The 16190-nt window shown below is 45.7% G+C and overlaps 3 protein-coding genes across 3 annotated transcripts; all 3 read left to right on the top strand.

Annotated features, from left to right (window-relative positions):
* The first annotated feature begins 1170 nt into the window (after window positions 1-1170).
* LOC137884835 (odorant receptor 131-2-like) lies at window positions 1171-2103 on the top strand. Its single transcript, XM_068726918.1, has one exon. The coding sequence runs from the start codon at window positions 1171-1173 to the stop codon at window positions 2101-2103; it is 933 nt and encodes a 310-aa protein (XP_068583019.1).
* Window positions 2104-4382: 2279 nt separating this feature from the next.
* LOC137884911 (odorant receptor 131-2-like) lies at window positions 4383-5315 on the top strand. Its single transcript, XM_068727042.1, has one exon. It carries the CDS (start codon window positions 4383-4385, stop codon window positions 5313-5315), a length of 933 nt encoding a protein of 310 aa, XP_068583143.1.
* Window positions 5316-14536: 9221 nt separating this feature from the next.
* LOC137884999 (odorant receptor 131-2-like) lies at window positions 14537-15469 on the top strand. Its single transcript, XM_068727155.1, has one exon. It carries the CDS (start codon window positions 14537-14539, stop codon window positions 15467-15469), a length of 933 nt encoding a protein of 310 aa, XP_068583256.1.
* The last annotated feature ends 721 nt before the right edge of the window (window positions 15470-16190 follow it).

The raw sequence follows: 16190 nt of genomic DNA on the forward strand, positions 1-16190 counted from the left end.
ATGGAGAGCTTTCTAAGGCGCTCACCATTCTTGTTCAGTCTTTTATCTCCCACTGAGATTATCCCTCTCTTTACAAGTCCATCCTTACCACTGACAGTCTCTAAGACCCTTGCGTGTCTGCATTGACCACTAGGCAACAGTTCATCTATGTACATCACTATATCACCCACAGACAGATTTCTCCTTGGTGCATGCCAGCGCTGCCTTCCAAATCAGCCAATCAAATGTGGGTATTTTGACAAGTTTCCTGACTCGAGTGAGATGTAGACACACGGGGAGACGAGGAAAGAGAACGAGGAGTAGGAGAATTATTACGTGAGTCAGAGAAGTTATTTCACATGACGTTCTCCAAAGAGAGAGAAGTGGTCAGAGAGACCAGAGTCTTTAACCAAGAATGAAGAGACTCTTTCATAGGTTCATTCTTCCCACTGACAGTTTAAAACCAGTATGTCTCATATGTTCAGAGACCGTGACGATTATTAAAAGCAGTAATGTGAAGCGCCACTACGAGACAAAGAACAACTCTTTTGAGCAAACGTACCCACTCACATCTGAAATGAAGACACAGAAAACAAACCTAAGATCCCAATATGATCAGAATCCTAACACATGAATTCACTGACCAACAATGATGTTAACAGAGAGAATAGAGCTGAAACAAGTAGTTCAGTCTATATTTTGTACACTTATTTTACATTAACACAGCACAATGTAAAATATTGCCTTGAAACCATAACCAAAGCATTATAGATACAAAAAGTAGCTATTGAGTAATAAAACTATATTCAAAAGTCATCAAGAGGCTGAGGCGTCTTCACAGTCTCTGTGGTACTAACAGTAAGCCAATGAGAGGAACAAGCAGCGAGTGACGATGACGACATTGTGATAACAAAGTTTCATTCGGTGTTATTCTGGGATGTTTTAGTCTTTAAAGTCATCATGCACAGCCCTCTCTCAGGCGCCTGCAGTGAGCTCAGCAGAAGACATTTGTCTTTGAGACAGTCTTGGGTTTGGTAAACTGCTGTATTTAAACCAGCATCTTGGCACTTCAGAGAAGCTTGACACTTGAACTTAACTTTTTATCAGATAAGTATCACATTTTCTGTTGACAGATGCATTGCAAAATTACACTTGATTTGACTTTTTGCAGAACCTCAAAAACATATGTATATGTCAGATAACAGCTCGCTGGTTGGTGGTCAGTCTCTACAGCCGATCAACGACCAGGTCATTATTGTGCAGATCCTGGTGATGATTTTTCTTTCCATCAATTTGTTGCTGATTATGACGTTTTTTAAAAAGGAGTGCTTCTACAAAACTACACGCTACATCTTATTTGCTGTTACACTACTGTCTGATAGCTTCTTATTGTTCATCTCTAATATAATGCTGATCTTAAACTATTTTCAATTTACCATGCCAGTTTGGTTGTGCATCATTATTTCTGCTGGAGTAATTCTGTATTTTGTCGTCACACCAGTTACTTTGACAGCGATGACCCTGGAGCGCTACGTGGCCATTTGCATGCCCCTGCGCCATGGAGAGCTGTGCTCCCAAAGCAGCACTGTGTACTGTATCCTCATCATTCACGGCCTCAGCGCCGTACCTTTTATTGTTGTTCTCTCCATCTTCTTTGCATCAGCCTCACTTAGCTTTTACACACAATACAGAGTGTGCGTATCGGAGATATTCATTTTGTACAGATGGCAGGATGATATTAGGGCAGGAGTGTATCAGTTTTACTTTGTGCTCATGTGTATTACTATTGTATTCTGCTATGTTAAAATAATGAAAGTGGCCAAAGCTGCATCAGGAGAGGATAAAAAGTCAACATGGAAAGGGCTCAGAACGGTAATTCTTCATGCTTTCCAGCTGCTGCTCTGTCTCATCCAGCTGTGGTGTCCATTCATAGAGGCTGCTGTACTTCAGATTAATTTACTGTTATTCATTAATGTCAGGTATATTAATTACATTACTTTTATTCTCGCTTCAAGATGTCTGAGTCCTCTTGTTTATGGCCTCAGGGATGAAACATTTTTTCATGCACTGAAAAGCTATGCTCTCTGTGGCTTGTATAATCAACAGTCATCAAATGTATCTTGATTGATGAATTAAATTCATGTTGCCCCATTAAATTAACATGTTTAATAAGTGTCTCTTGCTTTGTTATATTGTTATTTCAAAGAAAATGATTTAATTGAATGGCATATGTGTGATTATAATACACTGATGATGCCTATTTCTTACAATACATTAAAGTGTCCCAGACATTGTTCTTTTTCAGAACAATAGAAGTTGTGTCCATTTCCAACATAGTCATTGTGTAGAATATAACATGCGGTCTATTCCTACGGATTTGGATTTGAAAAAGTAGACACCCAACTGTAGAAAAAAGGTGAAAATGTATTGTACAATCTAGTCTAACAATCATGGACATGAACTTATCTTAATTTCATCAATGGATTGAAAACAATCAATAAACTCATTAAAGTTAGCATTATACTTGCTTGAATCAATTAATTCTGCAGCATTGCAGAGCTCTCAGTCATCAAGGAAAACTTGATGGCAAAAGTGTTTTCTTTTTAGCCTCCATATGCTGTGTATTATGGTAAAATAACACAAAAAGACTCACGCAAACACCCATTTCACTGTTGTATAGGCTACAACTGTACCGTTCGTTCAACGTCCCACTCGTAGCACTGATTAGTTACAGCTACAATCTTATCATCTATTTCAATTCACCACATTCCCACGGTGGCCATTTTCTGGGCCTTGTTAAAACTGGTTCGGGGTTTATCAAACCATAGCTAATTAGCAAGTGTAGGCAGCTGGCTAGCTCTGTACTAACGTCTGCCAATATAGCTTGAAAGCATAGCCAGGCATCCCTCGTTTTAATAAAAGAAGGATCTGTTGGGACAATTTTGAAGAGCATTCATTTTGAAATGTCATAATAATGGCTCAGTCCTTGTACACTATTCTAGTGAGCGATCATGCTAAAGCTGATAAATACTACTGAGGAGGTATCTTTAAGGGTCAGCGTCTTCCCTGCACACCGTCCGCAACAATCAATGTGTACGGACAGAAGTGTGTCCGTGGAAGTGATTGTCCATGCCAGCACAAGCCTTCGTGTTGATGATTTGCCTGTGGGTCTGTGGGCCAATCATCAAATTAGAATGTTGAGTGGAACACCCTGTTTCCATGCACAAGATTATGCCATGCAGCTTAGACTTTGACCATTTGTGGCTTCCATCCAATCATGTGACCTGAGAGGGAGGGTGGGCTGGAATATCAATAAGATGCTCCCTGTACCTCTGAACTTAAATCTTGGTGCAAAACTACAAAAAAAAGTGTCTGTGTCTGGCAAAAAGCTTACAGCACTGGATAAAAAAAAATCCCTTTCTCATAGCTGGCCCTATCAGATTCTGCAGCACCGGACAGCAGATACCCGATTTGTGACTGCTTTGCATTACCAAATAAAGGGAAAGACAGGCAACCATCAGCTGGCTTCAGTGCTTTCCTGTTGGACACAGGAAATACATTGTTGGGTCTTGAATCTATGTATCCTTTCTGACACTGAAAAACAACAATACAATAACACTTAAAGTTGTCATGACTGTGGTGATTCCCTGTGGTAGAATAAAAAAAAGACACTATGGCAATCAGTTATACGGGGACAAAGCCCTTGGATTGCTCGCAAGTTTACAACTATTAAAACAATTTAACTAAGTTATTTTATCAATGTTCAGTCAGAACAATACTGAGCTGAGGATGATTTAAAAAAAAAATAATGATCAGGAGAGAATAGAATGGTAATAGGGATAGGGCTATCCCCATATCTAATACCTCTCTATGGCCATATTTTCACCCCACAAAGTTTTTGTTGGAGAGCACATCTAGCATGATCCAGCTCACAAAGTTGTATCCAACACACAAAGTTAAGTAACTATAGTAACACTGGCCAGTGAGGTGTGTTGTTAGCAATAATGAGTGATGATGACATGTGGTTGAAAAAGTCTAATTTGGTGTCCCCCTTGTGTTACAGTTGCCCCTATAAAGTCTTCATACACAGTCCTCTCCCAGGCAGCAGGGAGAGCTGTGCACCACCATGTCACATTGCTGCAGAGATGGTTTGGTAATCTGAGGCTGTTATATATGTTCATATGTATTGTTGGTTCATGTGATATTATACTGGTGTGTGTAATCAACTATAATTTGCAGTTGTGAGGTTGTTATTTGGGCTATGTGCCAGAGGTATTCTGTGTATCTAGCTTATACACATATTTTAGGTTACAATGACAGAATGTATCTGTCTTTAGAGCTACAGTAAGTTGATTGAGACAGTGTTTAAAACCCGTGTGCGGCTGACTATAACTGAGAAATATATGGCGGCCAATAACTCGGTGGTTGGTGGTGAATCGTCAACGTACGAGATCAACGATCGGGTCATTGTTGTTCAGGTTTTGGTTTCAGTTTTCCTTTGCATCAACTTTTTGCTCATCACAACTTTTTTTATGAAAGACTTCTACACAGCCATGCGGTACATCTTATTTGCTATAACACTACTGTCTGACTCTTTGCTTTTAATTATGACTGACATCCTGCTAATTTTTAATTATTTTAGGTTTTCCATGCAAATGTGGTTGTGTGTTATTATCTATATTGTTTTGTCTATTTACATTTTTGTCACACCAGTTACTTTGACAGCGATGACCCTGGAGCGCTACGTGGCCATTTGCATGCCCCTGCGCCATGGAGAGCTGTGCTCCCAAAGCAGAGCTCTGCACTGCATCCTCATCATTCACGGCCTCAGCTCTATACCCTGCATTGTTAGTCTATCCATCTTCTTTGCATCTGCGCCCTTCAGCTTCTATACCCAGGGCAGAATATGCTCTGTGGAAATCTTCATCTTTTACAAATGGCAGGGTCATCTTCGGTCAGCTGTACAACAGTTTTACTTCTTCATGATGTGTATTACTATTGTATTCTGCTATGTTAAAATAATGAAAGTGGCCAAAGCTGCAGCAGGGGAGGATAAAAAGTCAACATGGAAAGGGCTCAGAACGGTAATTCTTCATGCTTTCCAGCTGCTGCTCTGTCTCATCCAGCTGTGGTGTCCATTCATAGAGGCTGCTGTACTTCAGAATAATTTACTGTTATACATTAATGTCAGGTATATTAATTACATTACTTTTATTCTCGCTCCAAGATGTCTGAGTCCTCTTGTTTATGGCCTCAGGGATGAAACATTTTTTCTTGCACTGAAAAGCTATGCTCTCTGTGGCTTGTATAAGCAACAGTCATCAAATGTATCTTGATTGATGAATTAAATTCATGTTGCCCCATTAAATTAACATGTTTAATAAGTGTCTCTTGCTTTGTTATATTGTTATTTCAAAGAAAATGATTTAATTGAATGGCATATGTGTGATTATAATACACTGATGATGCCTATTTCTTACAATACATTAAAGTGTCCCAGACATTGTTCTTTTTCAGAACAATAGAAGTTGTGTCCATTTCCAACATAGTCATTGTGTAGAATATAACATGCGGTCTATTCCTACGGATTTGGATTTGAAAAAGTAGACACCCAACTGTAGAAAAAAGGTGAAAATGTATTGTACAATCTATTCTAACAATCATGGACATGAACTTATCTTAATTTCATCAATGGATTGAAAACAATCAATAAACTCATTAAAGTTAGCATTATACTTGAGAAACCTGTCACTTTGCTTGAATCAATTAATTCTGCAGCATTGCAGAGCTCTCAGTCATCAAGGAAAACTTGATGGCAAAAGTGTTTTCTTTTTAGCCTCCATATGCTGTGTATTATGGTAAAATAACACAAAAAGACTCACGCAAACACCCATTTCACTGTTGTATAGGCTACAACTGTACCGTTCGTTCAACGTCCCACTCGTAGCACTGATTAGTTACAGCTACAATCTTATCATCTATTTCAATTCACCACATTCCCACGGTGGCCATTTTCTGGGCCTTGTTAAAACTGATTCGGGGTTTATCAAACCATAGGTAATTAGCAAGTGTAGGCAGGTGGCTAGCTCTGTACTAACGTCTGTCAATATAGCTTGAAAGCATAGCCAGGCATCCCTCGTTTTAATAAAAGAAGGATCTGTTGAGGCCTAATCAAGCCATAACCTTTTAGCTAGACAAGAGTCCTTCTCTCATTTTTTCAAAAGGAATTCTCCATTAAGCCCACAAGTAGAGATGTTAAAGTAGCGGTGTTCACTTGAACGTGCTGTCTTTAACCAACTGTCTTCCTATCTCCACCAAAACAACTTTTTGGACGCCCATCAGTCCGGGTTCAAAGTGGGTCACTCGACAGAGACGGCCCTCCTTGCGGTGACAGTCGCTTCACGCCGCGAGAGCTAACTCTCTCTCCTCTGTCCTGATTCTCCTGGACTTGTCTGCGGCGTTTGACACTGTGAACCATCAAATCCTCCTCTCCACCCTCGAGGGGATGGGCGTCTCAGGCTCTGCACTCTCCCTGTTTGCATCCTACCTGACGGGTCGATCCTACCAGGTGACCTGGAGGGGGGCCGTGTCGGAACCACGCATGCTGACTACGGGGGTTCCGCAAGGTTCAGTCCTGGGCCCCCTTCTCTTCTCGCTCTACACAACATCTCTGGGTTCTGTTATTCGCTCGCATGACTTCTCCTACCATTGTTATGCCGATGACACCCAGCTGGTCTTGTCATTTCCCCCCAGTGACACCCAAGTGGAGACGCGCATCGCTGCGTGTTTGGCTGACATCTCGAAGAGGATGACGACACACCACCTCAAGCTCAACCTAGACAAAACTGAGCTACTGTTCCTCCCGGGGAAGGGTTGCCCGCACCGGGACCTGTCCATCACCATCGATGATACCGTGGTGACGCCAACACGGACTGTGAGGAACCTGGGTGTGACCCTGGATGACCAACTGTCATTCTCGGCAAACATTTCATCCGTTACACGCTCCTGCAGATTCCTGCTCTAAAACATCAGGAGGATTCGTCCCTTCCTGACTGACGAGACGGCGCAGGTTCTCATCCAGGCTCTTGTCATCTCCCACCTGGACTACTGACACTCTCTACTCGCCGGAGCCCCGGCGTCGGCCATCAGACCTCTGGAGCTTGTCCAGAAAGCCGCAGCTCGCCTGGTGTTCAATCGCCCCAAGTTCTCCTACACAACTTCCTTTCTCCGTTCTCTACACTGGCTACCTATAAGAGCTCGCATCCAGTTTAAGACTCTGGTGCTAGCCTACAGGGCAGTGAAAGGAACAGCTCCTTCGTATCTCCAGGCCACGGTCAAGCCTTACACCCCCGCCCGACCACTTCGCTCTGCTGCCTGGGGGCGATTGGTTGCCCCGTCGCTTAGAGGTCCTGGCGGCCGATCGACCCGGTCACGGCTGTTTTCTGTCCTGGCCCCACAGTGGTGGAATGAACTTCCCACTGACGTCAGGACAGCAGAGTCGCTGCCCATCTTTCTGCGCAGGCTGAAAACCCACCTCTTCAGAAAGTGCTACCCTGAGCCTTCCACTTAGCACTTATTGTATTCATACCAGCTTGTTGCACTTATTGTATTCGTATTACTTATAGCACTAACTGTTATTCTTGTATCTGCACTGTACTTTGGCTCTGAGTTATGCTCTGCTTCATGCTCTTAGATGCTTGTTTGGAAAAGGAAATGTACTCATGACTTCTGGTGACTAGTAGTTCTTTTGATTACCAATGTTGAATGCACTTATTGTAAGTTGCTTTGGATAAAAGCATCTGCTAAATGACTGTAATGTAATGTAATGTAATGTGATTGGTCAATGGTTCAACGCATGTTGTGTGTCCAATCGTTTAGATCAAAAGACCCATTATTAAGAAAAGAGCAATATATGTGGACTGGCCATCTGACATACGGAGCATTTTCTTGTTGGGACAGCATGTTTTTTGGGTGACACAACTGTCTTTATATTTTATTTTTTGTCCGACCGGCCTAGGTAGATCGGCCAGTGTTATCGTCCAATGTTATTTGTTTTTTTCCCCTTAATTGACACTGGGCTGTCCCAAGGCACCATTTAGTGTTTATATGAGATGCACCAGGCATTCAAGTAACTACAATGTAAATCCATCTGTTTTCACGTATTGCATCACTTCTTAGTTTGTTTTGATCTGGACTTGCCTTTTTCACCAACTCATTAGTCCTTCAGTATTTGTAGCATATCCCTTCGAAAGATGGTCTGACACTTGACTGCTGATTTTAAATGAATTGCTAAGTTCGAAATCCACGAAAGAGCTGTGCACAACGATACAAAACAACAATTATGTGTTAGCTTTCTCCACGTTTGTCACAGTTCAGTCATCCAGCCATCAGTCATTTTCCATTGATCCTGCCTCTGCCCCACTCAGCCTGTCAGCCACACCCACCTCGTCAGTTCACTCCACTCACCTGTGCACACAGCTGCCTCTCATCACATGCAATCAGCCCAGCATATAGTCACCAGCTCCACACTCACTCCTTTGCCAGATTGTTCTTTGCGATGCCAGTCTTTCCAGCGTTCTCCTGCCTGTCTTCCCGGTACCGACCTCGCCTGTCCCCGATTCCCTGCTTCGTCTGCCTCCTGGTTATTCAACCTAGCCTTCCGTCCCTGACCAAGAACTTTGCCTCTCCTCTCCTGATTCCTGTTTGCCGGTTTCTAAACCGTTTGCCTGTCTGCCGGAGTCTAAGTAAAACGTTGAACTTTTACCTCTGTCTTCTGAGTCCTTTGTACTGCAATTGGGTCCATACACCACCCGTTACAGTACAATCTGGCCAGACATGGACCCAGCAGGACTACCCTCACCACAGAATCGGTTTGAGAGGATTGAGAACGCGCTCGTGCAACATCAGCAGAGAATGGAGGAGGCTGATGCATACGCCAGACGAGCTGCAGAGGCCAACGCCTTTGCAGCCCTCTCCGCCCAGTTGCAACAGCTGATGTCCACTCGCCCTCCTGCAGTTCCAGTCCCCACACCGGAACCTCCTGCTCCAGCTCTGCCACAGCCCAGGATGATCTCCGAGCCCGAGTGGGAACCCCTGAGCGATATGATGGAAATCCTGAACTCTGCGGTTCATTCCTGACCTCCTGCTCCTTACTCTTCAGCCTGCAGCCATACACGTTTGCCACCGAGGAAGCCAGGGTGGCGTACGTAATCAGCAACCTGACCGGCAGAGCCCTCCTCTGGGGAACAGCAGAGTGGGAGAGGCGGACTCCCGCCTGTGCATCATTCCAGGCCTTCTCTGAGGAACTACGCAAGGTGTTCGGGTTGGGCGCTTCCGGATCTGATGCCGCCCGTGATCTGCTCTCCCTGCGCCAAGGGAACCAGTCAGTGGCTGACTTCTCCATCGACTTCCGGACCAGGGCCCGTCGGAGCGACTGGAACACTGCTGCTCTGCGCGATGCTTTTCTGCATGGTCTGGCAGACTACATCAAGGATGAACTGGTTTCCTATCCTCTACCTTCCACACTTGATAAACTCATTGAACTTACTGTCCGGCTGGACCTCCGCATCCAGGCCCGGAGAAGGGAGAGGAGGCAGAACACTCCTGGTCGTCTCGACCCAGCCCGCTGGCCAGGTTCCTCATCTGCTTCCGGTTCCTCTTCACCCGGTATGGATAATGGTGTAGAGCCTGAGCCCATGCAGGTGGGCCGCACCAAGCTTACACCCGAAGAGCGAGAGCGCCGCCGTAAGGGGAACCTGTGCATGTACTGTGGGCAAGCTGGACATTTTATCTCCCGCTGCCCGTTAAAAGACAGGGCTCACCAGTGAGTGAGGAAGTCCTGGTGAGTCACACGGCAGCAAAGTCTTCCTCCTCAAGCTTACGCCCCCTGTTCCAAGTCAAGCTCCTCCTTCCTGGGGGTGCACACACCCTGCCCACTTTTATAGACTCTGGTGCAGATGCCAACATTATGGCCGAGAGCTTAGCCATACAACTGGGACTAAAGAGGGTTCCGCTTGACACCCCAATTCCTGCCAAAGCCCTTGATGGCCATCTTCTGGAGACTGTCACTCACCAGACTTCTCCTGTCCACTTGCTACTTTCCGGTAACTACCATGAGACCATCCGGTTTCACCTCCTGTCATCTTCCAACATTCCACTGATCCTAGGCTACCCTTGGCTCCGTCGACACAGCCCCCACATCGACTGGGCCACAGGGGCCATCCTCGGTTGGAAGAACTCCTGCCACCAGGTCTGCCTTAAAGAGGCCTCCGTACCCCAGCAGACAACGCACTCCAGTTCCTGTCCTGATTTGTCCAGAGTTCCTGCCGAGTACCATGACTTCCGGGAGGTGTTCAGTAAGGCTAAGGCAACTTCATTGCCTGCTCATCGGCCTTATGACTGTTCCATTGACCTGATGCCTGGCACTTCACCTCCCAAGGGGCGTCTGTACTCCCTGTCTGGTCCTGAACGAGAGTTCATGGAGTCTTACATAAATGACTCCCTGGTTGCCGGTATTATCCGACCTTCGTCGTCTCCTGCTGGGGCAGGATTCTTCTTTGTGGAGAAGAAGGACAAGACACTGCGCCCCTGCATTGATTACCGGGGACTTAATGACATCACTATAAAGAACCGGTACCCTCTTCCCCTCATCTCCTCAGCCTTTGAGTTACTTCAAGGGGCCATGATCTTCACCAAGCTCGACCTCCGTAATGCCTTCCACCTTGTCCGCATCAGAGAGGGGGATGAATGGAAGACTGCTTTTAACACGCCCACCGGACATTATGAATATTTGGTGATGCCATTCGGCCTCACCAATGCCCCGGCAGTCTTCCAGGCCTTGGTCAACAACATCCTCAGAGACATGATTGACAAGTATGTTTTCGTCTATTTAGACGACATCCTCATTTTCTCCAAGTCCCGCGAAGAGCATATCCACCATGTCCAGACGGTCCTCCAACGCCTGCTGGAGAACTCCCTTTTCGCGAAGGCCGAAAAGTGTGAGTTTCACACACAGTCTGTGTCATTCCTGGGTTACATTGTGACCCCGGGTCACCTGGAGATGGATCCTGCCAAGGTGGACGCAGTTAGGTGTTGGCCAGTCCCTGAAAACGTAAGAAGCTGCAGCAGTTCCTGGGCTTTGCCAATTTTTACAGGCGCTTCATCCGCAACTATAGCTCCATCGCTGCCCCTCTCACAGCCCTGACATCCTCCAAGACTTCCTTCCGATGGTCCCATTCTGCAGATACGGCCTTTCAGACCCTGAGGGACCGCTTCAGTTCTGCGCCCATCCTCCAAGTCCCCGACGCCGAACGGCAGTTCGTCGTGGAGGTGGATGCATCTGACATGGGTGTAGGGGCTGTGCTGTCCCAGCGAGCAGCCAGTGACCACAAGCTCCACCCATGTGCCTTTTTCTCTCGGCGTCTTTCCCCAGCCGAGAGAAATTATGACATTGGTAACCGGGAGCTCCTAGCTGTTAAACTGGCCCTGGAGGAGTGGCGGCACTGGCTGGAGGGAACCAAGCAGCCCTTCCTGGTTTGGACGGACCACAAGAACCTGGAGTACATCCGAACCACGAAGAGACTCAACTCTCGACAGGCACGATGGGCCCTCTTCTTCACCAGGTTCAATTTCACCCTCTCCTACAGACCCGGCTCCCGCAACGTCAAACCTGACGCTCTGTCACGTCAGTTCCAGAGGGAGGATGATGGCGCCAGTGCTCCTGACACCATCCTTCCGTCCCCGTGTGTTGTGGCATCCCTGACTTGGGAAATTGAGGAGAGAGTGAGAGCTGCCACAGAGGGTCAGCCTGGTCCGAGTGCATGCCCTACTGGTTGCTTGTTTGTGCCTGCAGCTCTGAGGTCGGATGTACTCCAGTGGGCCCATGGTTCAAGTTGGACCTGCCATCCTGGGATCCAGAGAACCTGGGATGTCCTTCTACAACGTTTCTGGTGGCCCACGTTACAGGAGGACACCCGGGAGTATGTCAGAGCCTGCCAGACCTGCAACCAGAACAAACCATCGTGCCAAGCCCCATCCGGCCTCCTGCAGCCTCTCCCGGTGCCACATCGCCCCTGCTCCCACATTTCAGTGGACTTTGTGACAGGCCTGCCACCATCGGATGGGAAGACGGCTATTCTTACCATTGTGGACCGCTTCTCTAAGATGGCCCACTTTGTGTCCTTGCCTAAGCTCCCGTCAGCTAAAGAGACAGCCCAGCTGCTCCTCAACCATGTCTTTCGCCTTCATGGGATTCCTGTTGACGTGGTCTTGGACAGAGGGCACCAGTTTTCATCAGTGTTCTGGCGGGAGTTCTGCAGCCTCTTGGGACCCACCGCCAGTTTGTCATCTGGGTACCACCCTCAATCTAATGTCCAGACTGAGAGGATGAACCAAGAAATGGAGACGGCCCTCTGGTGTATGGTGTCACAGAACCCATCCTCTTGGTCCCAGCATCTGTTGTGGGTGGAATATGCCCACAACTGACCTGACCAGCTCCGCCACCGGTTTGTCTCTTTTCCAGTGTGCCTACGGTTACCAGCCTCCTCTTTTCCCAGCCCTGGAAGCTGGCGTCGGACCTGTCGTCGGACCTGGGCCCGTGCTAGGGCAGACCGGTACTCCTCAGCAGCCAACCGTCGTCGCTCTCAAGCTCCAGAGTACCCGGTGGGCCAGAAGGTTTGGCTCTCCACCCGTGACCTTCCTCTGCGTGTGGAATCCAACAAGCTGGCTCCCAAGTTTGTCGGGCCCTTTGCCATCGAGAAGGTCATCAGCCCTGTGGCAGTCCGGCTCAAGCTCCTTCGGTCTATGTGGGTGCACCCAACATTCCATGTGTCCAAGGTCAAGCCGGTCAGCGAGAGCCCGCTGGTGCCTGCTGCTCCACCCCCACCCCCCCCCTCGCCTCATTGAAGGGGGACTCATCTATGCTGTGCGCCGCATCATCTGCTCTCGCCGACGTGGAAGGGGCTGCCAGTACCTCGTCGACTGGGAGGGCTACGGTCCGGAGGAAAGATCCTGGGTTCCTGCTCAACACATTGTGGACCGGGGTCTCATCCGAGACTTTCACCAGCAACATCCGGACCAGCCCTCCCTCAGCAACATTGGCAGGGGCCGTCGCCATAGGACACCTGCTGCTGGCCCTTTCACTGCCCCAGACCAGTGGGAGGACTCCCTGTCTGAGGAGGAGGCAGTGGACCCGCCGGCGAACTCGCCTTCCTCACACCCTGAGGATGGGGAGTTCTCGGGTTCTCCCGAGTTTGAAATAGAAATTGGGTTACTTATACTCCCACTGCATTATGAATGTTTCATATTACATTACATGAACTATGAATCATTTTCATATTAGGAGCAACAATTTCCCAACAGAACTAACTTCTGCACTGGGCACTCCATTATGGAGAGCTTTCTATGGCGCTCACCATTCTTGTTCAGTCTTTTATCTCCCACTGAGATTATCCCTCTCTTTACAAGTCCATCCTTACCACTGACAGTCTCTAAGACCCTTGCGTGTCTGCATTGACCACTAGGCAACAATTCATCTATGTACATCACTATATCACCCACAGACAGATTTCTCCTTGGTGCATGCCAGCGCTGCCTTCCAAATCAGCCAATCAAATGTGGGTATTTTGACAAGTTTCCTGACTCGAGTGAGATGTAGACACACGGGGAGACGAGGAAAGAGAACGAGGAGTAGGAGAATTATTACGTGAGTCAGAGAAGTTATTTCACATGACGTTCTCCAAAGAGAGAGAAGTGGTCAGAGAGACCAGAGTCTTTAACCAAGAATGAAGAGACTCTTTCATAGGTTCATTCTTCCCACTGACAGTTTAAAACCAGTATGTCTCATATGTTCAGAGACCGTGACGATTATTAAAAGCAGTAATGTGAAGCGCCACTACGAGACAAAGAACAACTCTTTTGAGCAAACGTACCCACTCACATCTGAAATGAAGACACAGAAAACAAACCTAAGATCCCAATATGATCAGAATCCTAACACATGAATTCACTGACCAACAATGATGTTAACAGAGAGAATAGAGCTGAAACAAGTAGTTCAGTCTATATTTTGTACACTTATTTTACATTAACACAGCACAACGTAAAATATTGCCTTGAAACCATAACCAAAGCATTATAGATACAAAAAGTAGCTATTGAGTAATAAAACTATATTCAAAAGTCATCAAGAGGCTGAGGCGTCTTCACAGTCTCTGTGGTACTAACAGTAAGCCAATGAGAGGAACGAGCAGCGAGTGACGATGACGACATTGTGATAACAAAGTTTCATTCGGTGTTATTCTGGGATGTTTTAGTCTTTAAAGTCATCATGCACAGCCCTCTCTCAGGCGCCTGCAGTGAGCTCAGCAGAAGACATTTGTCTTTGAGACAGTCTTGGGTTTGGTAAAATGCTGTATTTAAACCAGCATCTTGGCACTTCAGAGAAGCTTGACACTTGAACTTAACTTTTTATCAGATAAGTATCACATTTTCTGTTGACAGATGCATTGCAAAATTACACTTGATTTGACTTTTTGCAGAACCTCAAAAACATATGTATATGTCAGATAACAGCTCGCTGGTTGGTGGTCAGTCTCTACAGCCGATCAACGACCAGGTCATTATTGTGCAGATCCTGGTGATGATTTTTCTTTCCATCAATTTGTTGCTGATTATGACGTTTTTTAAAAAGGAGTGCTTCTACAAAACTACACGCTACATCTTATTTGCTGTTACACTACTGTCTGATAGCTTCTTATTGTTCATCTCTAATATAATGCTCATCTTAAACTATTTTCAATTTACCATGCCAGTTTGGTTGTGCATCATTATTTCTGCTGGAGTAATTCTGTATTTTGTCGTCACACCAGTTACTTTGACAGCGATGACCCTGGAGCGCTACGTGGCCATTTGCATGCCCCTGCGCCATGGAGAGCTGTGCTCCCAAAGCAGCACTGTGTACTGTATCCTCATCATTCACGGCCTCAGCGCCGTACCTTTTATTGTTGTTCTCTCCATCTTCTTTGCATCAGCCTCACTTAGCTTTTACACACAATACAGAGTGTGCGTATCGGAAATATTGACTTTGTACAGATGGCAGGATGATATTAAGGCAGGAGTGTATCAGTTTTACTTTGTGCTCATGTGTACTGCTATTGTATTCTGCTATGTTAAAATAATGAAAGTGGCCAAAGCTGCATCAGGGGAGGATAAAAAGTCAACATGGAAAGGGCTCAGAACGGTAATTCTTCATGCTTTCCAGCTGCTGCTCTGTCTCATCCAGCTGTGGTGTCCATTCATAGAGGCTGCTGTACTTCAGATTAATTTACTGTTATTCATTAATGTCAGGTATATTAATTACATTACTTTTATTCTCGCTCCAAGATGCCTGAGTCCTCTCATTTATGGCCTCAGGGATGAAACATTTTTTCATGCACTGAAAAGCTATGCTCTCTGTGGCTTGTATAAGCAACAGTCATCAAATGTATCTTGATTGATGAATTAAATTCATGTTGCCCCATTAAATTAACATGTTTAATAAGTGTCTCTTGCTTTGTTATATTGTTATTTCAAAGAAAATGATTTAATTGAATGGCATATGTGTGATTATAATACACTGATGATGCCTATTTCTTACAATACATTAAAGTGTCCCAGACATTGTTCTTTTTCAGAACAATAGAAGTTGTGTCCATTTCCAACATAGTCATTGTGTAGAATATAACATGCGGTCTATTCCTACGGATTTGGATTTGAAAAAGTAGACACCCAACTGTAGAAAAAAGGTGAAAATGTATTGTACAATCTATTCTAACAATCATGGACATGAACTTATCTTAATTTCATCAATGGATTGAAAACAATCAATAAACTCATTAAAGTTAGCATTATACTTGAGAAACCTGTCACTTTGCTTGAATCAATTAATTCTGCAGCATTGCAGAGCTCTCAGTCATCAAGGAAAACTTGATGGCAAAAGTGTTTTCTTTTTAGCCTCCATATGCTGTGTACTATGGTAAAATAACACAAAAAGACTCACGCAAACACCCATTTCACTGTTGTATAGGCTACAACTGTACCGTTCGTTCAACGTCCCACTCGTAGCACTGATTAGTTACAGCTACAATCTTATCATCTATTTCAATTCACCACATTCCCACGGTGGCCATTTTCTGGGCCTTGTTAAAACTGATTCGGGGTTTATCAAACCATAG

Source organism: Cebidichthys violaceus, unplaced genomic scaffold, assembly GCF_023349555.1.
Source record: "Cebidichthys violaceus isolate CVI_PGR_0920_01 unplaced genomic scaffold, fCebVio1.0.p SCAF_1, whole genome shotgun sequence".
Lineage (NCBI taxonomy): Eukaryota > Metazoa > Chordata > Actinopteri > Perciformes > Stichaeidae > Cebidichthys > Cebidichthys violaceus.

Bases quoted from the DNA above. Each gene is read 5' to 3' on its own strand.
- LOC137884835 (XM_068726918.1), top strand. From the start codon at position 1,171: ATGTCAGATAACAGCTCGCTGGTTGGTGGTCAGTCTCTACAGCCGATC.
- LOC137884911 (XM_068727042.1), top strand. From the start codon at position 4,383: ATGGCGGCCAATAACTCGGTGGTTGGTGGTGAATCGTCAACGTACGAG.
- LOC137884999 (XM_068727155.1), top strand. From the start codon at position 14,537: ATGTCAGATAACAGCTCGCTGGTTGGTGGTCAGTCTCTACAGCCGATC.